Source organism: Amphibalanus amphitrite, unplaced genomic scaffold (genome assembly GCF_019059575.1).
Source record: "Amphibalanus amphitrite isolate SeventyFive unplaced genomic scaffold, NRLGWU_Aamphi_draft 001518F_arrow, whole genome shotgun sequence".
Lineage (NCBI taxonomy): Eukaryota > Metazoa > Arthropoda > Thecostraca > Balanomorpha > Balanidae > Amphibalanus > Amphibalanus amphitrite.
In genome coordinates this window covers 23,351-50,866 of record NW_024883011.1, presented here as the reverse complement: position 1 = coordinate 50,866, position 27,516 = coordinate 23,351, and the positions used below count along the sequence as shown (strand labels likewise).

Sequence of the window (27,516 nt, the reverse complement as noted above, 5' to 3'; positions counted from 1 at the left end):
AGCCGCTTTTCGATCCGACAGCGCAACACCGGCACGCCATTGTGCTGGCTGAGCGGCGGCAGCGGCACGTAGGCAACAAAACAGTAGAAATCGATGGGCCTGGATCGGCGTTGCCAGCAACGCCGGCAGCGGCGCGGCGGGAGGCGCCAGTGCCGCCGTCGGGGACGTGTGCCCTTCGCTGCGCTCATTCGAGTTGGCCGGCCGGCCGCGCGGCGTAGTCCTTTTGACACGGTGCGAGAAGAGCCGGATGAAGGTGGACTTTTTATTGGCGTTGCTGGTGCTCACGCCGCCGGCGTCCAGTTTGGGCGGCAAGTCCGAGTACCAGGAGTCGGACAAGTCCCGCGCGAACGCCGCCAGCCGGTCGTCGTCACTGCTGGCGGCGGCCCGCCGACGGCGCTGCCTCAGAATCGGACGAGTCGGTGGTACTGAGCACCTCGCGGGACGGGTAGCTGGGAGTGGGCCGGCCGCGGCCCCTGCCAGGCCGCGCCACCTTCACCGGCGCAGCCGCCTTCAAACTGCCCTTGCTGGGCGGCGGGTTGGTCGGCGGAGGCGGCAGCGGTGCCTCGACGTCAGTCCGAGTCGCTGTCACTGGGCGGCCGCCGCGGAGACGGCTTCTGTTTGACCCGCAGCCGGCCTGGGCCGGCTCGGCGCCCTCGGCCGGCGGCGCGCGCCGTTTCGAGCGTTTCACCTTTTCACTGTTACTCTCGCCTGGTCCTCAGCGTCGAGCGGCTCGGCGCTGTTCGGTTTCATGTGGCCCATGCTGCTGGGAAACTCGGGTGGGGACAGCTTTCTGACTGGAGTGCCGTCGAAGATGGAGGAGACGGGGGTGCTCGCAGAGTCCTTGCCCAATGCCCATGATAGAGCCGAGGCTCCACTGGACGCCCAGCTTAATCGGGCTATCGCCGCCCTCCTTCTATGGTGGATTCTTCGGCCCCCTACAGCCACTAGGGCCATCATATACTCCCAGATGGCGGCACCTAGGGGATGAGGGGGGGGGGGGGTGTCTGGGCCACTTGTCCACCTCGTAGCGTCGCCAGCGACGCCTGCGAGTCGGAGCAAATGATTATGGGGTCTTCCTCGAAGGACGGGTGCTTCAGGAGATGTTGCTTTGCCGTTTTGGGCGCCACCATCTCAGATCGGTAAATGGAGCAAATCCTCCCCGCCGCCTCCCGCAGTACCAATGTTGTACTGTCTGGGTGCTCGGTGAGGACCCCAGCGCCGCCTTCCTATTACTCCCCCGGTCGCAGACCCGTCGACCCAGGCCCACGTCGCACGCTGGGGGAGCGCTCCCAGTCCGCCTCCGCAGCACTCCTCCTCGCTGTCGCGGACGCCCCGATCGGCAGCAGGTCCAGGTGGACCGTGACGCCGTCTGTTGGCGTCTACGGGGGCAGTCTCGTGGATAAGCGCGCCTCGGCGGGCAGCGCCACTCCAGTGGTCCCACACCGCTCCCCCGCGCTCTCTCCAGCCGGTCACTGACTTCAGTCACGGTTGGGGGGGGGGCTTCCGCCACGACGCGGCGGGTCCTCCGACGGGAGGGAGAGCGCCTTCGCCAGTAGGCGCGATGCCAGCGCATCCCTCCTCATCTCTCCATCGGCACGACGCCCGCCTCGGCCCTCACGGCGAGTCTTGGAGCATGGAAATCGGGCAGCCAGTGATGACTCATGCCACCATCAGCATCTCCGCCTCCAGGACGCCAAGATGTGTGGCCGCAGCCGCAGGCAGCCACGCCGACCCCGCTGCCCGCATGCCCAAGTAGTCTCGAATCGCTGACACCTCTCCTGAAACAAGAGTGGTGTCGTAAGCTTAAACCCCTTGCTGGAGCCCGCCAGCCGCGACAACACCGCCACACCAATTTTTGTGACCCCGGAACTTCCGTCCCGAGCCTTATTTCACGGCACGATGCTACAGTGCGCTACACGTATTGTGGTATTCAGCTTCCATGGAAACATCAACTAATTTGGACGCTGAAACATGGGAGTCAGGAGTGGTTAAGGCCCAGAGCGTTCTGTCTGGTTTATAAAACCTTGGCCAGCAGATGTAAACGTGCTTTTTGTATAAGTGGCTTAATTTTGACGCAAAAGGGCACTAACCTTCGGCGCAAATAATGCAGAAATTTCAGCGCAAATTGCAAAATAGCTTGCGCCGAACTTCGGCGCATGACGGCTTCACGGGCGTCCGGCGTACCATATGGAATATGGATGTTTTCCAGTTTGGGCTGCAGGTTTTAGCAGCCCATTGGGAAAACTTTGCAACTCTAATATGGATGTTTTCCAGTTTGGGCTGCAGGTTTTAGCTCTAGGTTTTAGACTGTAGGTTTTGGGTTGGGTTGGGCTGGGCTGGGCTGGGCTGGGCTGGGGTGGGCTGGGCTGGGCTGGTTGGGGTGGTTGGGTTGGGTTGGATTAGGTTAGGTAAGTTTAGGTTAGTTTAGTTTAGGATAGATATGAATACCTATTTTTTGTAAGTTGAATTATTTTTTTCATTTTGTAGCATCATATGCCTTCCATCTTTGAACTGCCATATTCAAGCACCAGAATAAGTATGGACTTGAACCTTTTCCAGTCTGGATGCCTGTATGGAAGTTGTGCAAAATCATGCAGTTGAAGGTATTGTAACCACAAATGACTCAAGTCTCAACTTGTCCATAATTGGTTATCTTGATGTATACTTGTAGACCCTTCCTCGTACTTGGCACACAGGCATGGTGTCACAGTGTTCTAAAATTGGATTTCAATTGGGTGTCCCAATAAAAAAAAATCTGAAGACAAAATGAGATAGATTTAGTCTTTCCGCAAAACTGCATAATGCCATTTTTACCTCAGATTTTGTCAGAACCTTCAAAGGATCTGAAATGAAATGATGTAGAGTAGATGCATCAATTGTCAAGTCATGCGTAACCTGGCAGCTGGCTGTTGAATCAAACTTTTGACATTTTTTTTTTTGCAAAGATGAAATAAAGCCACTTGTCATATTTTTAGGATGAAAATATTTTCCCCATCATGTGTGGTTATTCACCTAAAATTCTGAAACATGGAACACTGTCATACCAGCATTCCATCATGTCAACCAGCATTCCGCAGCATGTTAGCAGAAGCAGCAGCATGTTATAAGTATATGAAAGATCCAAATAGGTTGTAGGTTGGTAGGTATTGGTACTAAGTTTAACTTAATAGGTTAGTAGGCAAGGTTAGGATTAATTTTAGTTGAGCATCAAGATAACCATTACGAACAAGTAACAAAATCCTTACCTACCCTTGAAAGTATTGCTTCAATCACATCATCACGAAGAACCAGACAAAAATTTTGCACATTCCTACACTATTTGACATCCTGAATCCAGATATGATGCTTTCATGTGGCGCAAATACAAGAAAAACGAATAATCAAACCCGTGCGTATTCATATCAACGGCGCCACAATTGTAGATCAGACCTTTTCTGAACAAATGCCACCACAATTTTAATTGATAAGGGATTAAAATGGCATGAGCATCAACATCTTGATTTTTTCTAAAAGATAGCGATAACTGATAACTAATAACTTACCATTCATTTTGAAATCACGGCGGTAGGTACACCAACACATGGCACTGAAAACAGCAAAAGACGGAATGGCGGAATGTCGTATGGAGCCCTAAAACGCAGCTCGAATTGAGCCCGAAAAGGAAGACGAACTGATGCCGCTTTCGGGGCTAATGTACTTTGAGCCCGAAAAGGGCGCCTAACTGATCCCGATTTTAAAATCATACAGATTTGAGCCCTGTTTTGGCACTCATATGAGCCCTTATTCAAAAATGTTCTCAAAGTGTTTTCTGAGTGTACCACCGCGCGCTGCCAAACGTTCTAGTTAGTATTAAAGATTTAAAATCGTTACATCTGCGCTGACCTGACGTCACACATTCAAATGCATTAGCCCCTCTGAATCCAAAGTGTTGCAACATTGAAATTAAACATTTTCGAGTTGAGGCATTTCTCGATGTTGTTAGTGCTTAAACCGGTGAGTGCAAACCAGGGACCCCATTTTGGCGACCTCAACTCAAAACTGTCACTTTAAGGACGATAAAGGCACTTTCACTAGGTTTCCTTCATTGTTTCGGTTTCCTCGTATTAGAATGCCATCCCTCGTCCATTGGGCCCTTTGAATAGCTGAGAAACACGTATGTCCTACAAATGGTGAGACTCCTTCAGACAAGTACGAATGCGATATTTGTATGACCCCTTAGAGCGGTATTCTATCCCTTCATATGCGTCATGGTATGTGACACAACCCGCTCTCAGGGATGTAACCATGTTGATCGTATGCTTTGCGTCCCTGTCTTCCTTAGCCTGAGCCCGAACCTGTCCTTCCCTGTGCGGGCCCTGTTCTGTGACCTGCATTATGTGTGTTCCCTGTGCTGTCCCCCGTCCTGTGAGAGCGACTTCACTCAAGGTGGCACGATCCTCCGGAATTACAGCGCGTCTGTATAGTATACCTGATATACTATACATACAGTTTGAAAGAGATGTGCATCAAAAAACGTGATAAGATCGCTGTCTTCCTCGTCAAAAATTGAAACGTTTTGAGCACTTTTCCGGAAATCTAGCATTATTTCTAACACTTTTGCGGCATTTATGTCATTTTAATTGCAAAGCTTGTTTTCGGTCGTCTCAACTTGTACGGACATTCCGTACAAGTTTTCGGACCTTTCAAACTTGTACGGACACTGTCCGTCGTGTCCGTAGTGGTGGCGACGCCCATGTCAGACTCCCATAGACTTTTGAATGCGCCGTAAGTGCCCCATACAGTGCCGTCGCACAGCCTTCACGAGGATCAAAGGGTGAACACGAAGCGGTGAAATTCTGCTAGCGGGTGGTAGCATCGACCCATGCGGCAGGGATCGGCCGATATTTTGGTCGACTTGTTCCGAGTTCGCCAGAGGTGGCGGTGAGTGCACAAGCGCGGCACCGATGGAGGAGCATCGTGGAGGTCTGGCTCTGCTGGGACCAGGCTGGTCCGCCGGACCGGGACCCGAATGGTCTCCAGACCGACCCCTGCGCGTTGTCGCCGTCAACTGCTTGCCCTACATCTCTGTGGAGCAGCGGCCGGACGGCTCGCTGGCCTACAGCAACGTCCTCTTCCAGTTGTGGCAGATCATGGCCGAAGAGCTGGGCCTCAGCTATGAGATGGTGGCACCACTCACGGACGGCTTCGGCACACTGGATGGCAACGGCACCTGGATAGGGGTGATTGGAGACCTGGTCGGCGGGCGCGCCGATCTGGCGCTCCAGCGGCTGGGCACCACACCCGACAGGATCGCCGCGGTCGACTTCCTAAATGGTGTGCCCTTCGACTCCTGGAGTCCCACGTTCTTTGTTCGACGTGACATAGCAGGGACGCCGCCTCTGTCTCCAGCGATGTTCGCTAGCCTGCTGCGGCCGCTGGGCGCCGACGTCTGGTGGACGCTGGCTGCCACACTGCTGGCTCTCTCGCTGGTGCTGCGCCTCTCGCTGCGGTTCAACAGTGCCAGAGCCGAGGACGGCCGGCTGGTGCGCGACATGGGCTGGGGCTCGTGTCTGTTCGCCATGGCCTTGACCGTGCTGGGCCAGGGCTGGCACAGGACGCCGCGGTCGCTATCCGGCCGCACAGCGACGATCATCGGATGGTTCCTGGGTATCCTCATCTTCATTAACTACACAGCCAACTTGATGTCATTCCTGGCGGTGCCCAGAGTCGTGCGACCCATCAGCAGTGTTCGCGAGTTTGTCGAACAGCCCGACTGGACTTTGGCCATGTACTCAGGCGCTCGGAAACTGGACGAGCTTAGATCCAGCCTCGATCCCGACGAACGGGAGCTGTATCGACGATCAATTACTGGTGACAGGTTTGTAGCTTTAGATAGTGTGGCAAAAGGCGATCTGCAAACATTGGAACCAAAACTGATGATTTTCGGTGATTTTGACGTCCTTTATCACTTCTTCGGTGAAGAGGCGTGCAACTATGTCCCGCTGCACACTACACCGATCAAACCAGTCGTACTCTTCATGGCGATTCCAAAAGGAAGGAGCGCTTTCAAGAAGGCCATCACCAAGGTGCTGCTGAAGCTGTACCAAACAGGCGTAGTGTCGCGACTCATACACTCTGTTTGGAAGCCTGATTACAGCATGTGTGCTCCACCTAAAGGCTTTGCAGAGTTATCTATCCATAACCTAATGCCCGTTTTCTGTCTGCTGCTGCTGGGAATTGTTACCAGTCTGACCATACTGGCAATGGAGCTGTTCTTGCACAAAATGTCACAGAGGATGCGCCGCCAGAGATGAAGAATATCGCACCTAAGTGTTGAGTCTGGCCGACGTCTGGTGGCCAGTAGCGCTGCCAGCGGTACTGCACGACCTACGGCAAGGCTAGGAGCGATGAACCGGACCTGACGGACCAGCCGTTATATGGTCAGACTGGCGGACACACATCAGTCAGCACACGCCGCCTGCGGCAAGATTGCACGGGAGTTCTACTGTTTTCCCAGCTCTCGAGTGCACTCTCGTGGAGCAATATATGTGTACCTACTTACCTAGCTGTGTGAGGTTTATTCACGATCGATGGCAACACAAGTCAAATTCCTAGTCAAAGTCCTAGTCAAATTCCTAGTCAAATTCCTAGTCAAATTCCTAGTCAAATTCCTAGTCCACAAGTCAGACTTGTGTTGCCATCGATCGTGAATAAAACTCAACCATGTCTGATTATTTACTGTGTGTACTTGTAGAAGGATCGTCTATGCTCCGGCGTTCTCCGCATTCGGGCCTCATCTTTGGACTATCTAAATCATTCACCTGAGAGGTTTGCTCACTTAGAGCTGAAGAGCGTTGCGCCTGGTAAATTGAACGGAGCTTTCGGTTGCTGGTCCTTCACGAACCCTTTTTAACGCACTGAACCTAGCCAGTCGGTATTTAGACCTAAGAGTAGCTATAAACGTTTTTTATAGCACCATTGAAGGATATGCTTATGTATAGAATAGAATAAACAGTCACAATGGTAACGCACAAGCCTTAGTTTTCGCGATTCTTCTCGTCGTCAGTGTGGTTGCTGTGATGTGTTATGGATGTGATCTGTTATGGATCTGCTATAACTGTTATAAAAATGCAATTATTGTTAGTAGGCGTTTATAAAGTTATCGTAATGTGTAGTAACCTCCGACCTCGTAAGTCAGAAATACAGCCGAGATGCGTCACGTTGGATCGTTCTGTCTCACTCAGGTTGGCAGCCACGATCACTCCCTCGCGAAATTACGGCCGCACTGGTGGAATGCCTTGTCAGCACTGTGTCAGTTGTCACTGGCTTGAATTTTGATAAGTCTCTGTTGAACTCGACCGCTTACGACTGCCTTACAACAGATGGCGGGCTGTTGCTGTGCTGATCCAGTGTTGTTTGGGGTAGGTGATGCCAATGCTTTTCAGGAAGTTCCTACGTTTGCTTGTTGACACAAAGACCTTCTTGATCATGAGATGAGTATTGAGTGGCTTCAAGCGATCAGCGATAAGTGCAGGTGTAAGTCAGTTAAGGAGTCTGTAGACGGTGCACGACTCATAGGTTGATTTAACGACTCCATGTCTTGGTTCTGAGCGTTGAAAAGGAGGGCGTTATTTTTCAATATTTGTTAGGATATGCACACTGGAACGCTGATCAGCAACTGCTCATATAATTCGTTTCCAATTCCCCGACTGGTGCTTCCGAATTCGCGAGCGTTTCGCGGTCAAACCTCGGAATCCACGCTATTAAAATCGAGAACCCCTGGATCGGCTCGGCGCGCCTGCGCTGCGCCATTGGTCCGGCCAAGTACGCGAGTAACGTCATTTTCTAAGCGTCATTCCTCGACTAAAGACACCAAGCAGAACCTAGAATTTCGGGTATCGTAAACTCGCGTCCGGGTCCGGTCTGTACTGACCGCCTGGACTTCTCTCGGAGTGGACAGCCCAGCTCGGCGTGGTTGCTCGTCCGCACCCAGGGCCCATTCCACGGCACGACACTACAGCGCGGTACGCCTATCGGTGTGTAGGGTTTCCACGGAAACATCAACAACCCCGGACGCTCGCAACAGTGGAACGTTGAAACGAATTCGGCTCAAACGCCGCATCAATACCGTTGCGTAGCGTATCGCGCTGTGGCGTCGTGCCGTGAAACAGGCCCAGGTCGTCGGTCCACCACGATAGTCTGACACCCGGTGACGTCCTTCGCTGACCGACCGTCACCCCGCCGTCAGCGCGCCCGTCCGTCATCCACCCCCGCGCGCTGCAACCGGTGCGGCAATGGATGTCAGGAGGGCCACGTGGGCGGCTGTCAAGCGGACGCGCGCCAGCGCGCGCGCGGAGTTGCGGGCAGCGAACGGTGCGGCTGAGCCGAGTGAGATCGCGGGGAGTGCAAGGAAGGCTGTGAATAAGTGTGAGGCTGTGCACAGTGTGCAGTGTTTGTGAGTTAACTTCGAAAGGTGTGATAGCTGTTAAGAAGTACTGCACGGAATCGAGTGTAACCGTCGTCCGGTGCTGCCTATGTCACAGCAGACGCTAAGTCGGCGTCGCGTTGCTGTCATTCGTCGCTCGTGATAGTGTTGATGATCCAGTTCTAGTCGCTGTGATATCAGCTGGTTTGGTCGAAGATCTTACGGTCTGAGGGTGAAAAAGCCTCAGCTGATCTACTCTGGTAAATTTCATCGTCTTTTGGGTTGATCCGGACCTCCGCGACTGTCCCAATGACCACCTTGTCATTGTGGGGTCCGTGCGCATCGCGATGAAGCTGCAGGTCCTGCTAAACTCGGTGATGGCGCAGCTGATGCTACTGCTCACCAGCGTTGCTGCGCTTCCTACCCCGGCGGCAGCACCTCCTGATCCTGTACCAACGCTTCCAACTGTTAGGTCAACACCTCTCACCCCAATACCAGAGCCTCCCACCCCTGCACCAACATCTCCTTCTCCTGTAGCAGCACCTCCCACGACTCCAGGATCAGCAGCCGTAGCATCTTCAGCAATGCCGTCAGCCACATCAATGACTGAGCCTTTATTACCCGCATCAGTGCCAACACCAGTCACTCGAACACCAGCTACCTCGCTGCCACCTGCCTCTTCGTCACCTCCCCTGACGAGATCTCGACTTACATCAGCTCCGCTCACATCTTCTCTCAGTTTGAGAGCGTCCCCGACCCGGCGGCCGCTGCTGTCTGACCCGCGGTCGGCAGGCTTGAGCAACGCCGGTCGCTCGCTGCGGCAGACCCTGCCTCGGACACGCGCAGACGAGCAGCTGTTTCGCCGTCCCCGCGGAACGTTCAACGTCAACAGTCGACAGCTGGAGCAGGGACTGCGCAGCGCGGCGGTGGCGCCCTCCTTCGGTGACCTGCTCTTCTCTGACCCCCGTGAGCGCCGTCAGTCAGCGACATGGTTGGTCTGCGTCCGTCAAATGGCTCACGTGGACCGTAGCTCATAGCACTGCTGCTTGAGCAAAATCAATGCTTACCTCGCGTTCGATGTCTCTCGGACGACGAAGATTCTACGTCGTCCGTCCAATTCCGTTCCATAACCGCAGCCAAGCCCCTGCCGACCTTGAACGGGATTGGCCGGACGGCGTAGAATCTTCGTCGTCCGAGAGACATCGAACGGTGACTGGGATTAGACTGTCGTTTTGAGGTCAGAGATTCCCCGTTACCAATTTGTGTCCTCGGCTTACTTATCGAATAATCGATTGGTTCTTTGAAATAATTGTCAATTGGCAATTTTTAGAACAGTTTTTAGAGGCATGTGCTTCGTTAACCCTCGCCGGCACAGGCCATTTTGAGTCCTTCGACGGCACAAGGGGGGGGGGTTGGTACGACCCCCCCCCCTCGCGTTTGGCCCCTGATTGAGCTAGAGCTTCGCGGAAAAAACGAGCGTGTTGCCCGTCACGAGAGGAAGCCGATGATACCCAATTTTAAGGTCCTAGGTCATCGGGTGACCTTCCAGGTCAGGTCAATGACCCGAAAACCGGGAAAATCGGGACCTGTTAGAAAGTCGTAAAGTGCGGCTGCTATGTGGTTTTCCGGGGTGCTGATCACGAATATCGTGTTAGTTTTGATCATAGATGATGTCTTTAAGCATTTAGACCAGGTCAGGTCAGGTCAGGTCAGGTCAACCGGTAAGGGTTGTGACGGGTATTCGTAATACGTGTCAACCGCCTCGGAAAGCTTCGTAACATGTTACGAAGGCACCAAAACTACTTCGTAAATGTTCAAATGGTTGCTAAATTCGAATTCAGCTCCAAAAACTAGCCTAGAAACATGTAAAACTCGAAAAAGTGAACCGAGGTCACCCGAGGTCACCAAAGGTCAATGACCTGACCTGACCTTCAGGTGACCTTGACACCCACCCTAATGCATGGGAGCAACATCAAATAACATGTTTGAACGTTTGAAACCACGAAAAGCTTGCAAACGCGCGGCTAATGCGAGCCGACATGCGCCGAACCGCGATTTCGGCCAAACATGGTCACAGAAAAGAGGTCACAGGTCAAAGGTCATTAAGGCCAGGGTCATGAAATTTTCAGGGTAGGTGTAAAATTGATCAATGCGAGGGTACTGAAAGTTTCGTCGCGATCGACCGCTTTTTACGCAAGTTATTTGCGAAAAACCTTAGGGGGGGTTGCATCAACCCCCCCCCCCCCCTGTGCCGGCGAGGGTTAAAATAGACGTGGGAAACCCTTTGCAAGATCAGATATCGACCATTTGACAATGATTTCCTTTCCCTAGGCAGAGCACCGCTCAATTTGACGCTGAACAGAACTGGAAGTGCAAATGCACTCTTTAGAAGAGAGTTTGCCAATCGTAGACGAGGTGAGATGGACGCGCAAATGCATACTTACAGTTACATACCTGTATAGCCTATAAGTAATGTATAGTCTCTCTTGAAAGTATCGCTTCAGCTCCCTGTTTTGAGGACCCTGACTTTTTAGGACTGGCCGTCTGGCCGTTTCCGTACCGTTTTCACGGTATTATGGGTCAGCAAGGCGGCCGACCCTCAAAAGCCAGGCGCTCTCAAACCAGGGAGCGATAGCGATACTTTCGAGGCACGATACTTCAAAGAGAGACTATACCTGCTGCTTCGTTCTTTCGCATAAATCGCATTGTATGTTGTCTAAAACTATAAGTCAAAGGTAGTAAACGGCATTAGCCATGATAAATTCTTAAGATATTGTTGTGCTGTTGCGTCATAGTAACTTGCGTCCCTCGTCTCCGCACAGATCCCGTTATTGACGTCACGCTGACCAACAACGTGACGCAGGCTGAGCGACAGCGGCGCGTCACCAACGTGACGGAGCTGGAGCGTAACGTGACGCAGGTGACGGAGGACGGGCCGCCCGGCACCGCGGCCAACCTGACCAGCCGCCTGCAGCGCCGCAGTCTGGGCAACCGCGTCCTCACCACCAACTCGGAGTCGAGGGCGCGCGGAGTCGAGATCCGACTCAGCTTCGGTGGGTACTGAGCGGCGACACTAGGGCTCGGACTTGGATGATATAACTCAAAATCAATGAGTCGGTTTTCGTCCTCATTTTGAACAACGTTTTTAGACACTTCAGAGCTGATCGGAAAAGGAGCGTGTCTGTCCACGAGAGGAACCCAATGGTACCCGATGTTGAATTGCCATGGGTAACCTCACACTTAAGGTCAGTTGCAAAAATTCGGCTTAAATTTACACCATTTGGAAACTTTGTCTGTCAAATGACTTACAACCCCTTTGTTTGGAAGACGTTTAGGTCACAGTGAACTTCTAGTGACCTCATCTGACCTCGAATAAACTTGACCATAGATAACGATCTATGACTTGGCACATGACGGGTCATGCAATGTGCCAAAACCAAGATTTTGGGGTTAAGTGGACTTCCCAGTACCTACTGATGGAGGTGAAAAGGCTGCTCAATATATTATTCAAGGGACACTATATAATTCTTTTCCGTTATTGACACGCCGTTTATTCTTTGACTATTTTCTTTCAAGCTGCGAAATCGGACATCTTAATTTATACCGGGCTTCTCAAAAAAGTTAGACGATTTTATAACTAACGTATTGAAGGGTGTATCAGTGTAACAAAACATAATTGGGTATCACCTAAAAGCCTCATCAAAGACATTTCGTTTGAGGGGATTTCGATCCTCGGCAGTCGCCTTTCTGAGCCGCGCCGAGGTTATATTCGAGATGATTCCCTTTTTGCTCGATGCGCAGTTTAGCCCGGCGCAGCGCGACCTCTGCTGCAGCACGACCCACGGAAAGCTGCAGACGGCACACCGCTGACTTCACTGCATCCTTATGATCTTCGGAACTTTTTGGGTGGTTTCGGTACACCTGGGACTTGAGGTGGTCCTATAGGAAAAAGTCCGGTGGGGTTACGTTCGGAGAATTCGCCGACCACGGGCGTGTCTCGAACCTCGAGATCACGCGCCGCCCGAAACGCTCCCACAGCCCCTCCCGTTTTTCTTTAGCGGTATTGGCGGGGCACCGTCTTGCTGGAACCATTGGATCTTAAGCGTTTCCGGATCTCTGCTCATCCTGCAATTGCAGAACCCTCCAAAACGTCGCCAGAGCCACCCGATATCGCTGACCATTGACAGTCTGAGTAGCGCATCTCTCACACGAGTGGTGTTCGCCGTGAGCTTTTGATTGGGTTTATGGCCGCCGCTGTGTTCCTTGAATTGCGTGAACCTATTGTTAACACTTCCTCGAGCCAGAAACTTGTCAAAAATGTGGAAAATTTTGTTTCAAGATGTTGCTCTCTTTGCCCTAAAGTGTTTGCGGATCTTCCGTGGTGTCGAACCGACCGACGTAGTCTGGGAAAGCATAATTTCACGAGTTTTGCTTTTACTTTCTAAGACCACGGCTTCATTTTTTAAGCTCAAATCATGGTGTCATATAAATCTACGAAAAATTCTCCGTTTTTCCACGTGCATTGATTTTGCTTAAATGTTGTTAGGGGTCCTCTATTCGCAAAAGAAATCCGTCTAACTTTTTTGAGAAGCCCGGTAGTTTGAAATGCTGAAATAATCTACAAAGAAATATGATATTAATCTTACAAGTGTTCAGTGATCTGTATGATGAGCAGACGCCCTATTTACCTACAGACGATACCGGATCCACGTTACAACTATCGGCCGACAATCGACGCACCCTCACTGACATCCAGCGAGACGACAACGACCGAACGATTGTCAGAAATTCAACCGACATCTTCACCGAAACTGGTATGGAGCGAATAACATCATATAAATTAAAAAATGTATTTGTTATAGAAAAAAGAATAGTCAACTATCCATAGATTTATGAGAACCTGGAACTAGAAAAGGAATTTGACATTTTCGACTCAACTGTAATTTCACTCAATATGCAAGAGCATGAGTACCTACCAATATATATTGTTTTTCTCCTATGGTATTAAAACGTTTTCGTGGTAACGTGGTGTCATGACAGACGATATGTCTTTACCCATGCAGGATTTTCGAGACAAATACGCAACATGCGACGAAATAGAGACAGAGTAAACACTGCCAACGTTAATGAGACTCAAACAAACTTATCCGTGGGTCTCGGGATTCAACCTCGTAATGTAAGTATCTGGCATTCAGCAATATGATTTCTTTTTAACCTAGCTGATGCGTACATGTTTGGCATAAGAATTATATATTTTTAGCGTAGGAACTCAGAACAATGTTGGTACTTGCTGCAATGCATATATTTTATTGACACTGACACATATATTTCATCAAGCATGTGATTCCACTCACGACACACTTTCGAGAATTGACAAAGCTCTGCTAAATCTTAGCAATAAGTAGCTGCATCTTTAGAAGATGACCTCTTCTTGTCTCATTCACCAGTGAAGCTGTCGATATGGCTATTGTCAAAACAGCTGCAAACTGCAAACGTCCTACACAGTCTTGTAGATGCTGATGTCTTCTCATCCGCGTCTGCTGAGATGACGTCACTCATGAGCGTCCACGCTTTTACCTTCCTTTGGCGTGTCATCAACTGAAGCATCTCCCCCAGTAGCCTCATCTAGGAGTGAATCATGCAGCGAAAGCTGCGGAAGACTGTCCTGCACCAGGCTGTTCATGTCCAGATCAGCGAAAGACGTGCAGCCCAATTTCTTCGCTAGATCGTTTATCTTGCCTGTGGCCTGAATTATTGTTTCATCCTTATCCTGGGGGACAGATATGACTCCCAAGTCTAAACCGAAATCCGCGATATCAACGGATATCTTGCATCCATCGAGCTCGTATACTTTCCTCAGCGTTTCAATGGATGCAAAGGTCTCCAAATCTTGCGTTGCTAGCTCCTTGACCTTTGGATTTTTCTCTTTCTTCAGATCTAGAAGATGACAGAGCTGTTTGATGATCGTTTCCTCATCTTTTGTCTCTTGGTATTGGCTAGCGTAGTCGCTATCTGCTCCACCCGTTGGGTACTTGAGCTCAAAGACATCTGACCTTGATCGTAACCAATAGTTTGCTAAGGTTAGCTTGAAGTCACTTGTATCGTAATACGTGTCCAGAAACTTATCTTCTTGTAAGACCTTGCCGCCCAGTTCCATTACCTTCTCGTGAAAGTTTTTGGGTAGCAAAAAGTTCCTCTCCACCTTACGTTCTTTTCCTCCTTCGCCTTTTTCCATTATCGAATGTCTATCGTCGTGCTTACGCGTTTGAGCTCCTTTATCAATTAAACTTAATATCACAAATTATCTGTAGAAAATAGCTATTTCTTGCTCAGAGATTGTGAAATAATCGATGTATATCAATCAGCTTGGGGCCTTTTATCCCTTTTATCCCAAAACAACTTAATACACAGCTTGCACGCAGCGCCAAAAGCATGATAAATAATAGTCCATTCACGTGCATGTGAAATTAGGAATCCCACGTCTTTAAAGTCCTTTGCCTAAATCACTTGCATCATTTTTTCTTTATTTTTTACAGCCAAAATTTGTTACAGATTCAACTAGTATCAAATTCAGTTTATTTAGTATTGCTTCACTTAAAACAGCATTTGTCACATACCTACCTAATTAAACCAATGTTGGGAACATTTCGGAGGCTTCTGTTTTTGACAAATAGAAACTTTGATTCTTTGTCGTCTTTTACAGAGAACCGTTCTCCAACGGTGACCACCTGCCAGCAGACACACTTCGAATGCTACAGAGAAGAATGGGAAACCTTCATTTTCGTGTACTTGGGAATGATAAAAGGCGCAGCCATACAAGCAGTCCACTGACCGTAAACCGAATCAATCAACTTGATTTACATTTACTTCTAAGGGGAGCAGTGGAATCACAAGTAACTTTTGCAAGATCCTGTATGAATCAAATTTAGCTTTTTGGTAGAGCTCTTGTTTTCAATTAATAATTGGGTTAAAAATGTACAGAAGGCTGGAATACACCGAGGAGCTGCAAAGCTTTGTGTTCTTTTGCAATGACAAAGCCGGGAAGCTCCTGATATATCTGCAAAAACTGCAGGGTGGTATGCTGTGTCTGTGTGTGTGGGGGGGGGTGAAGGGGGTGCTTAAACACCCCTGCTCGGAGCGGGTTGATCTCGTAACAATGCGTATGTGTTACGCTATGTTTGGTAAAAACGCAACTGTTCGCTGAATAAGTTATTCAAGTCCTAATATTTACACTTTGAAACACCATTGAAAAGACGTCTCGTCTCTCTTTTTCTTGTCCCAGTTCGTCTCTCCTCACTCCCCCCCCCGTCCCGTCGGGACTGACGAATGACGATATACCTACCGCCTGGCGTGTCTGTCCCCCCTCCCCGCCCCCCGTCTGGTGGGGGAGGGTGCCGTGACAGCCAGTGCGGGCCCTGAGGCGGCTCAGTCGGCAGTCCGGCTCAGGGGCAGACGGCGGGTCAGAGGTCGGGTCATCGGAGGCCCCCCGGAGGTACGACGAGCGGCATGGAGCAGCCAACGCCAGCGGTGCATAGTGGTGAGTGAACTATCCTCCTGATTCGATCTAGTTTAGTTTATTACTTATACAGAGAGAGAGAGAGAGAGAGAGAGAGAGAGAGAGAGAGAGAGAGAGAGAGAGAGAGAGAGAGAGAGAGAGAGAGAGAGAGAGAGAGAGAGAGAGAGAGAGAGAGTGAGAGAGAGAGAGAGAGAGAGAGAGAGAGAGAGAGAGAGAGAGAGAGAGAGAACTTTGTATTTACAGACACTATAGGCTATAAGAACATCTTGTTCGATCAAATTAAGGATTGTGATCAAATTAAGGATTGTGTAGATGACATTTATTTTGCTTTGTTTGCTTATCTATAAATGCATCCTCGTTGCAATGGCAAAACCTGTGTTTTTATTTTAAACAGATGCATTTTATAAATTTCCAGATAAATAATTAACAATCTGAAACATTATGTGGGGAACAGTGACTTTGGCCTTGGCCTAAAAACGCTTCAATTAATGAATGATCAGCTCTAATTGTAAATGCAATCAATTCGCAAGTAGGAGTTTGACGTTTGTACGTGATTACGTAAGAGCCTTCTAAGAGAGATAATTACGTAAGAGCCTTCTAAACGTACGTATGTACCAACTACAAATGAAATTAAAAGCAGACACCTTAGTACGGAGATGCTGTGGCGAAATGCGAATCCTCCTAGTGCGTTGAACGCGGAGGTTAGTTAGACTGTGCCGCAATACTTCGGTGCCGTCCAGGTGGCCTACCCGGCAAGGCAGCTTTAGCTTCGCGTTTTGGGGGCGGAGACTGCACAGTTATCGACCTCAGTGAGCAATTTATTTTCCTATTTTGACAACTTAACATTTTTTAGGAATCTTAAATGCATAATCATGATGTCATTCACCAATTATCATGCCCATCTAGCATTTAACGGATTACTTATCATCACTGCATACGGCTTAGCTCCGATCAATGCGATATCACCCGTCAATTTTCACAGAACCATCCTATTTACCCTTCTACCCCTGTTCATTTCAGAGCCCTCTGGCAGCGTCTTGGATGACTTCGGGAAGGCTGGACCCGGTGGGCGGCCATGGAGGGAGAACCGACTGCAGGGACAGGACTTCTTTGAGAAAATGGTGAGCGATTCGATTGACCTCTGCTCTCCTATTCGCAGTGCTGTCCATTTTCTCTGTGATTGTGTGACTGATTAATTACATATAAATGAGTTCAGAGCTACGACTGCAAAAATCGAATTGCGAATTGCAATCTATAAGCTACCAATTTGCCCCGAATTTCAGTTACGTTTCCACACCGTTGCTTTGATCAACCCTCACGCTTTATCTTTGAGCCCAAGAAACCACTGGATATTCATTTGTGATGATATTGAAACAAAAGCTTAGTAAAATATGATATTATAATTAAGATATTAATTTGCTGATCACTTGCAATTGGCAGCTTTGACAGATTTATTATCTTATTCTATGTAAATCGAGATTCCATCATCAAAAGCCTACGTTTGATGTCAGCGGCCGCAGCATCGTAATCTACACAACACGCCGTCTTCATCATCTGACCGGGGTCCTGCAGCCTCGGCCGATAACCTCCGTGGCTCCGGCCACGTGCAGCTGCGTGCGTGACCGTCCGTCGGTCGTGCCGCTCATCGGCGCTCGATTGGAGCCGCCGGCGGGTGGCCTGAACTGACCAGGCGCCGCCGGGGGACCTCAGAGGCCGGCGGCGCCAGCTCGGGGGTCTGAAAAACACCGACAGACGCCGACCCGACCGTCTGCGCCGGAAGCTCGCGTGTCCGAGGGCCTCAGACCGGCGCCGGAACCGGAACAAAGTCGAGAGCGGCACGCAGTGCACTCGCCCCCACTGATCGAACGAGGAACGAACAAAGAGTGGGTGACGGAAGTCGATTGAATCATAAAATCAAATCATATTTTTCAATCAAGTGGTCCATGCCCTCGACACCTCATCAACAATGCATAGTTTGCATGTTAATTGCAAGTCTTTCACGTTGCAGGAGTACACTACATTTTTTAGCCTAAAAACTTTTCAGAAATCTTTTTGGGCATTTTTGTACCGTTTGAAGAAAGCTCTCCCTAATAAGGTTTAATCATTTTTCATTTTAAGCAAAGAAAACGGTTATCTATCATAATTTCGAACGCTGAGCGGGGTATGTACCTTGAATCACCCGTTCCACCAGTGTTTTTTTTTTTTTTTTTTGTAGGAATCGTGTTGAATATGATTACATCAGCATGTGGTTCGAGCAGCCGCCATTTTAGAGTGGTCTCGTGACGCCGATCGTCGAAACGCCGACACAGATGGCCGAGTGTTAAAGTGTTTGGACATGACCTTGAACGGACGACCAGCAACAGCACTTTAACTTTGACTCTAAATCTCGTGTGGCAGACCTGATACGCCACCCGTCTATTTCTGGGAATATATGGTTACAGAATGGCGCAGCGCAGCACGGCTGAGGACTGACTGGTGGTCAGCCTCACACAAGGAATATCGTCGTAACTTTTTTTTAATATAAGTCCTCATTAGGATATGCAGCCCCTCACCCACTCCCTTCATAAAGTTTCCACGGCTGACGTAAAAGCGATGGAGTTGGTGTCGCCTTATCTTACTATACTTGATACTTTACGTACTACATTGCATACTTCATGGTCTATTTTTGCATGTTTTTGCATACTAAACTTTGCATACTTTTAAGCCATTCCCTTAGAACTGCAAGTTTCAGTGACCTCACGATGATCCCACGTCACCCTGTAGGGCTGGGCGACCTCGGCGGACCAGCGTCGACGTAAAAAGGAGATCGAGCACTACCGAGAGGCCCTGAAGCAGATCCTGGCAGAGAGGAAGCGGGCCGCGAGGGAGGAGAGACAGTTCAGACTGGACGAGGTAACGCTGCGGTGACCGGTCATTTTGCTCATATATATATATCTAACTACATGGTTCCTGGAAATAACAGAAGAGCAGTGACTTTTACTTGTCGTTGGTACGTTGCCATCATATTTGGCAAATATGAGCCCTGTTCAACACCATGAACTTGAAATTGGTAATAGCACTTCAGTAAGAAATGTGCCTTCCGTCATCAGCCTGCTGACTTTATTCCATATTCCACATCAGGCTCAAAACTTTGTCTACAATTCACGCCAAACGTTCAACAACTGCTGCTGCTTATCACTATTTTACCACCATTGTCTATCACCATGGTCAATTCCCATCGCCTCCCACCCTGTCTGCCCCCAGTCTGGCATCTCTGTGTACCCGCTGATGAAGCAGCTGGCCACGGGTCGGCCTCGGCGTCAGCCAGACACGGAGCTGCTGTACAACCCGCTACCCCATACGGACGTGACGCGACACAGGGAAGGACGCATCACCTACCCGCCGCTGGAGCAGAGCCACTACCGCCGTCAGCTGGAGCTGCAGATCCAGGAGAAACAGCAGGAGAAACAGGTGGGTTAGAGTGACTGCCGCCTCCAGATCCGGGAGAAACAGCAGGAGAAACAGGTGGGTAGGAGTCACTACTGCCGTCAGATCCGGGATAAACAGTGGAAGAAACAGGTGGTTTTAACTGTACACTCAGAACAAACGGTGACTTACATGTGTGTGAAACGGTTAGTGACATTTCAGGAGAAACAGAGGGTTAACCAGATCAAGCTGGAAGTGTACGAAACCAGAGACTAACTAGATTTAGAAGAAATCAAGAAAGCTTGAAAACCCAGAAAGATATTAGGAGAAACAGGTTGGTAGAAGGGGAGAACGAGCTACGACTTACGAGGATGGTCTGTAGCTACCCGAAGCTTTGGAGTTCGGTTGTGACGGTATCAATTAAACCAACACCAAAGCCCTTTTGTGGCCGCCGCTGAATAGAAATCCCTTTGGCGAGTCTTTGTGGTGCGTCTGACCGGGTTGATGACGTGCCCAGCCCCCCGGCGGGTTCGGGGAAGGACAGGGGGTCACGACCGGCGGCGTCCCCCGGGTGGGACGGCCCGCTCTGTTCGGCGGGGCCAGCTCGGCTCGGCACCGCACGTTTGATCGATGCTCCAGTGCCACCCGACACTGGGTAACCGGGTAATCGGGACGACCGACACGACATACGCCGCTCGGCGCCGGTCGGAGCATCGCCGCGCCGCCGGGATTGACAGGGAACGGTGTCAGGACCGTGTGTGGATGCCAGGGAATTGTGTCAGGATCGTGTGTGGTATACCTTATTCTGGTAGTTCGGGGTCACACGAGCATGCCAGTCCTAAATAATCCCGGGCGAGACTGGGATATTTTGTCACGCTGATGGACACTGCATCACTGGCATGCTTGACCTTCTCAATTGGCAAGAAAATCCTGGCTAATTACGGTTGGCGCACATTTAATAATAGTATTTGGAATTCCAAGAATGATTTCTATATAATGATTGAATTTATATAGAGCGCGTCTCTAGGTGTAGCTTGCTTCTGTAGGAATAACTGAGTTCCTACCGACTGCCGTACTTTTATCTACAATCTAAATAGCATCATAGTTATGTATTTATCTAACCTCTCTCTCTCTCTCTCTCTCTCTCTCTCTCTCTCTCTCTCTCTCTCTCTCTCTCTCTCTCTCTCTCTCTCTCTCTCTCTCTCTCTCTCTCTCTCTCGCTCTCTCCCCCTCTCCTTCACAGCGGGCCCGTGAACAGTACTGGCAGGAGACGGTACAGCATCTGGAGAGTTTCTCCAAGTTCTGGGGTCGACCCGGAGGAGGGGCGCCCATCTCTCAGCAGCACAAGAAGGCCAACATCTCGCGCATGCTCTTCCCCGACGCTATGCAGCCTCAGAACGTGGCTTGATGCGCACAGTGGACAACTAGCTAGTGATGGATGTCGATGCCAGTGATTTTATTTTACTAGATGTTCCTTTGGAATCGATCATCATAATTTGCATTTTTTTAAATAAAGTGCTTATTTGCAGCTGTTACTTGTTTCAGTCATATTATTAGGTATGTAAAGTGATCTTTAACCAAGTTTGATATTTTGCACCGTGCATACGGTCACGTAGTACTCGTATAATTATTGATAAAAGCTTTATTGCTGTATATATTCATGACATTTTGTTTTTCCCTTGGATCACTTCAGAACATTTCAACCTTGACTTATTTATGAATATTAGTAACTGGGCAGCCCAAGTAACCAAGTAATAGGCATTCAATATCTCTTCGTTGTTGTAATGTAGCGCGGCTAGCACCCACTTTTCGATATCTTGATGTTGTAAAGTTGATTCAATTCGGTGTTGCGCTAAGGGAAAGGTGCACTGAATCATGTAGTTAATCGCTCAAGGTCTTTCGCTCTGTGTCGCCTGTTATATTTTTATGAGTTTCTGTTCATCATTGAAGCCTCATCTGAGTTTACTCTAAACTCTTTCATGTCGAGGCTAGCGTATCTGCCGCTGATCCAATATGTACAGGTCTTGGGACGTCTAATCAATCCCACATTTTATACCAATCGATAATGATGTTATACTTCAATAAAAGATTCTCTATCATTATTATGCCATGATGCGTAATGTTGGTGGAAGAATTGCAATCGGCTGCATATGAGAAATGAAGATCAACTTTGCATATGTCGACGTCAATGCATGCTTCAGTCGTGATGCATAAATGTCATCATTTTCTAAAATATATTACACACTTTCCGAGTCAGTTCTCAGATAAGATCGGCATGGATATATTTATAAGGAATGAGGCCTGAGCGTACATAGGGCCGACATAAGTAGGTATATATTGTTTCCACCGTTCCAGTGTGCCTATAGCTGCTTATGCCGTTTAAAAACCAATGTTTAAAGAGTCGCACGCTATGGAGGAGAAAGTAGATGATTTCCTCGTCATATATGTCATGCAGAATCAGAGTGCAGATACAGAGAAGAAGGCACATGATGAAATGGGATCAACACTTAAATGAAGTCAAAGTGAGTCATACAGTGCATACGAGTACATCAGGGATACAGTCATACAATAAAGAAGTAAACAAGAATGGCGAAAGAATGTTTCGACCCTGCCCTTTTGAGATCCAATGTAGGTATATGTCGCGCAGCCATAAACGGTAAACGGCTTCCGAAACAGCGTCAAAATCGCTCAGAATGAAAGCATAAATTGTGGTTATAGCGCCAGACCAAAGGTCAAATGACCAGAGGTCATCAAAAGTCGAAGTTTCCATTTTTCATATCTAATAAACTATTTCATATCTCATTAGCTGCACTATGTAGATTGTAGAGCTACAGCGTCGCAAGAAGATATTCCAGGGCTCTTTTACTTCTATCTCCCAAGAATTCGTCAGATCTGACATTACATCAACGGTTTGATCTTTAGAGCGCTGAAATGTTGCGATGTTGCAACGCAATATTTGCTGAAACATTAACTCTGCGATTTGCTTTGGCATAGATAACATGAATCATGTTATCTATGGCTTTGGGCGTCCTGTTTACATGCAAGTTAACATTTGACTGGCACCATTGCATACAGGACCGTCTTTACCTACCATGGTCATCGAGTCATCGAACACAGCACAATGGTAACGGGTGGTCAGTCTCAGTATGAAACTGGACAAAATTAGATTATCGCCTATAATGGACACATTTTAATGATTTTTGGCAGGTGAATATTTCCAGTTATTTTACAGTAGCTTACTAAAGGCCGGCTGTTTCGTTCTCGTAAGCAGACGGCGCTGTTACGCTGAGGACCGGCTGGAATTGGATACCCCATAGATGTCGCTAGTAGCACACCGAGGGCCTGGCGTAATCTGACTTCGCTTTGACGGCGCTGCTGCGCTTACGCTGAGGGCCATCGAAATATTGCATAGATGTCGCTGGTAGCACATGGGGGCCTCGCGTAATCAGGCTGCGGTGATGGCCACACATTTTTTTTTTGCTCTGATGCCTCTGACCTACTTTCAGGAAGCACAAATCCTCCTCCTCAACACCCCAAAACCCTGCTCTCTGGCCTGTACGATCACCTTATCGGGCGTGGGTAGCTCCATCACCCAGGAGCAGGCTCACATGCGGTGGGGTGATCGTTTGCGAGGCTGGGTGACCTGACCCTTGAGACGGTCTCAGCCCCGGTGGCGGACCAGGGTGACCGCCCAGACCAAGATATCCCCTTAATTCCTGCCATCCCTGCGGGTCTGTATTGGTATAATGACTTGAGACCGAAAGGGCCTATAGTCTAACAACAGTATAAACGAACAAACGAACAAACTATCATACAAAAGGCGCAGAAAGTGATGCCTGCTGGGTCGGGGCTCAGGGCTGCTCGTTTTCAGATTCGCTGGTAGCGCAAGGGGTGGAGGCCTGTCTGTCTGGTCGGTGGGTCATGGACCAAGGTCGCCGAGATATTCACAACGTGAGCGAAAATAGATACGTACGGCTGTCTACTTTTTCCAGTATAAACGTCAGAAAAACAGCCAGCGTGACACGCTGCGTGCGTACCAATGCAAAGGCAGAGCCTTCATCGCTAATGTCGTGGTTTCGTGAAGAGATAATTGCAGTTTGCACCTATATTCTTATGGATATGGAAAGTTATGCCGTAACAGGAACGTTAAAATGTCTTTATTTGCGCCGATAACACCAAAACACGCGGTCACGGTCACGGAAGTGTACCAAGTGACAATGATGCAATCTCTTCGAGATGTGGCAAACACGGCATGCTAGTTTGACAAACGAGGATTTGGCGTCAGTTGGTCACATCAACACACAACACGAAATTGTATAATTCAACTAAAGTGTATAATTCACCCTCCTCAACCTACATATATTTAGCAGCTGTTACGGCTTGATATTGGGACGCCCAAAGTCCATGTGAAGTTACGTAATGTGCTGGTTGACCACGGTCTCTCTGTGTATGGCGTATCGGACTGAACAGGGTCTCTGTGAACGTGGTCTCTCCCCGATGTCCGGACCATATCAGGCCGGACTGCGGTCCACGGTCCGGGAGGGCTGGTCCGGCCCCCTCGGCTTGGTCCGCAGTCAGCCGGGGCCCGGCTGGCCGGCTGGGGAGCGTGCCCTCAGGCATGACGTGTGTGGCCCCTCCCTGTGGCTGGTGGCACGCCCCACACCCGCACCGCGCCGCCGCAGTGACACGGTGGACTGAGCTGAGGGTGGACCAGTGGACCAGTGGAGACCAGTGGACCAGTGTGGACCAGCGGACCGGCGCACACACCACCCAATGTGGCGTCCACCGTCACCGGACAGCGGCGCAGGAGGGCAGGTGAGTGGTGGGACGTCACAGGTGATGTGGGTGTTGTGAGGTCAACTGATGTTGGTGATGTGACGTCACAGCTGACCTCGGAATTGGGCTCAGATATAAAAGGTGCTCTGGCACCGACCCCGATCCCAAACAGCCCATTTGAGCGTAGTCCATCCCTATTTCAAACCCGGGACAATAACTTTTCCTTTGCCCTTTTGTTTCATGTGACAAAATTACGGACAAATTAATTTAACATATTAATCTTAAAGCTCGAATAAAAGTGACATAGTCTGTCAAATGCGGCATCTGCCGTTCTGCAAGCGGAGGGGAGCGACACCAACAGCCCCAGTTTCAACAGTCACATTAAATTGCGACGGTAAATTGCATAGGCAAATGAGCATACGCGTATGTTTCGACGCTAACCGAGAAAGTATTGTCCCGATGAAACTGTCGCTGTTCACTATAGGCTCACGACCCCGGGGGTCCATGTGCATTCAGTTGAGAAGAAAGGTCGAAATGTGACCGAAGGGTGCTGAAAAAAAAAACTAGTTATAACCATATGAATAATGTCCTGGCGAGCTCACATCCATTGCCAGCGTTCGGCCGTTCGTAGCCAGATCAGTTAAGTCTGCGTTATGTGCAGTCTGTCTTCGATAGGTATTGTAATATTGTAACCAACCCTGCAGCTCATTATCCCCAGCTCCACGGGTGATGCTGCGCTGCTCAGTGGCTATGATATAGACGGCCGTACTGACCGCCTCCCTGCCCAGTGGGGTGTGGGTGCCACTAACTGGGCTGGGTCCGGCCCCGACCCTGACCTCGCCTACGACACGACTCCGTCACACGGAATGACTGGACGTCAGAACTCGGCTGCTGCCGTCATAATTGGGGCATGAGTCCGCCTCCGCTGCTATCAACCCTGCCCGTCTACCCCGTGGATGCAGTCTATTTACCCTGTCAGCCCTGTCTCTCTATGCCTCCAGTGCCCCCCCCCCTCTCTCTCTCTCTCTCTCTCTCTCTCTCTCTCTCTCTCTCTCTCTCTCTCTCTCTCTCTCTCTCTCTTACTCCTTTCCCTCTGTCCGTGCCGTGCCGACCCCCTCCGTGACTCTCAGCGGGTCGGGCTGAGCAAGGCGGGGCAAGGCTGTCCCTGAGGCTGACTGAGCTATGGTGTGCCCACAGTCCAGTGCTCTGGACCGGCGGCAAACAACTCCACCAAACATTGCGCTCGGTTTGTTACGCTCGCTCACGTCAGTTTGAGGGCCGCCTGTCTACGCTGCTGTAAATACGATTCTGTACATGCCTTGTCAGATTTTGGCGGCGTTATCTCGTTGAGCAAGAAGGTAGTCGTTCCTTCTGACCTTTCCACATTGTCAGGAGCACGGTATCAGATTAACTGATGTGAACTTTGGACTTTCAGAGGCAGCAGACAGGAATTTACTGTTTGTGGCGTGGTGTTGGGTAAAATGACGGCCTGTAGTTAGATCAGAATTTTTACAGAGCTATACTTGTGAGTTTGTAAACTATTGTCAATCCAGCTACATATGTCGCCTGCTGGTTCTAAAGAACTTTAACCCGCGCACCGACGGGGGGGGCGGATATCCGCCCCCCCCCCTGAGGTTTTTCGCGAATAGCGGGAAAACCGCGGCGCGTAGCGCCGCGAAATTTGGTACGACTATTTCCTCATCAGTTTTACACATGATGTGCAAGTTTGAACCTCCTACCTTTCAAGGTCAGGTCACCAGGTCACTTTGAATGACCCAACCTCAAGTCACTTTTTTGCAACTTTGTCACCGTGCCAGAGCTACAGTAGATGTCGGAGGCCTTTGAAAGTCGCAGGATGTTATTAGGTCATTAGTAGCTACAATTTGTTTATCTCGGAATTTTGATATCGGTGACCTAAGGTCAGGTCAATTTCGCGACCTCCCCACTATAAGTCAATAGGGGAAAAATCAACTCCCTGTTTTTACCACTAAAACGGGTCGGAATGGCCCCATATACCATACATGACTTCATATACGATCAATCTTCACTACCTTGAGGTCTGTTTTGCTGTTGGGCAGCTGTGAGGTCATGTGACGTCATCAAAGGTCACCAAAGGTTTTTGGCCAATAACTCCGTACAGGAACAAGATACAGACGCGTGGATGGTCTCATTGTGTTCAGCTCGTCAAGACGCATCGAATGATATACATGATGACCTCGAGGTCACGTGACCTGAGGTCAACCTTTGACCTTGACCTTTCGAGGTCAACATATATATATATATATATATATATATATATATATATATATATATATATATATATATATATATATATATATATATATATATATATATATATATATATATATATATATATATATATATATATATATATATATATATATATCATTCGATGCGGATTGACGAGAGGATCACGATGATGCCCTTAGTTTGTTCCTATCTTGACTAATTCGAAAGTTATTCGAGAAAAACTCTCTCCATATCTAGCGCCGCCATTTTGACTTTTTCGACCCCTGTGACGTCATCTTTGACCTGACCTGAAAATGACCTTAGTAAAAATTGTAGATCTTGACCGTGCGTATCCGATGTTGTTTACCGCTTGTCGCTATCTTGCTTCGTTCTCGAGATCTCAGGGGGGGGCGGTCATCCGCCCCCCCCCCGTCGGTGCGAAGTTGGCGCAGACCCCCGTCGGTGCGCGGGTTAAAGGTTCTAGGTATTGGGTATCATATGAAAAATTACATTCGAAGTTTACGCGTTTATGTTCCTTATGCATGCACATGTTGCATTGTATATATGCACATTGCACAATTATTGTAGATGTATTGGGTGAAGCCGTTATAAAGAGCGTTGGTTCCAAAACGTCAAGGCAGCAACAAAAAGACGAGAAACTTAACTGTCAACTGATAAGGTCGCAAAGAATTTGACTGTTGCTGACGCCAAACTTTCTAGTGCAGGACTAACCAGTTAGTTGTCTTGTCATGTTGAAAAACAACAAATTCATTAAAATAAGAAAAGGCCATTATTAGAAGTGCTTAAGTTCCGCAACGCTGACGGTAAGTGACGCAGATCATCATTTCTTCGGTTTCGCTGTAAAACATTTCAATTGTCGTTTATTAGGTGCATTCGAATATTTATGTGTAGTTTTTTTTCCTTAGGAATTAGGTACACAATTAAAGGCCTTTAATACACGTTAAAAAATATTAAAAAGTTATAGCTATAACGGCACGCTGTCAGTCTTACTCTTATTGCACGACCCCATCATATCAGCCGGATCACTCCCTATTCTGTCCGCATGGTCTGAATGGCAGGCCACACGATTCTCCGGTAAATTGATCAAATGAGCATCGTGGTAACAGCTGGAACGAGCGTATCATTTGCCAGTGTCCGTGTTTTC

At 49.0% G+C, this 27,516-nt stretch overlaps 2 protein-coding genes across 2 annotated transcripts in view; both read left to right on the top strand.

Annotated features, from left to right (window-relative positions):
* The window catches only part of LOC122373577 (optomotor-blind protein-like), a 63,234-nt gene extending 47,815 nt beyond the window's left edge, over positions 1–15,419 (top strand). The window contains exons 7-12 of the mRNA XM_043351791.1: positions 9,144–9,370; positions 10,736–10,819; positions 11,227–11,457; positions 13,099–13,218; positions 13,468–13,580; positions 15,108–15,419. Of these exons, the coding sequence (XP_043207726.1) occupies positions 9,144–9,370; positions 10,736–10,819; positions 11,227–11,457; positions 13,099–13,218; positions 13,468–13,580; positions 15,108–15,128 (796 nt within the window). The 3' untranslated portion in view covers positions 15,129–15,419. The remainder of the gene's footprint in view (positions 1–9,143; positions 9,371–10,735; positions 10,820–11,226; positions 11,458–13,098; positions 13,219–13,467; positions 13,581–15,107) is intronic.
* A 135-nt stretch (positions 15,420–15,554) lies between these two features.
* On the top strand, positions 15,555–21,577 carry LOC122373578. The gene is made up of 5 exons (XM_043351792.1): positions 15,555–15,941; positions 16,941–17,041; positions 18,684–18,812; positions 19,164–19,370; positions 20,569–21,577. The coding sequence occupies exons 1-5, from the start codon at positions 15,911–15,913 to the stop codon at positions 20,731–20,733; spliced, it is 633 nt and encodes a 210-aa protein (XP_043207727.1). The 5' UTR covers positions 15,555–15,910; the 3' UTR covers positions 20,734–21,577.
* The last annotated feature ends 5,939 nt before the right edge of the window (positions 21,578–27,516 follow it).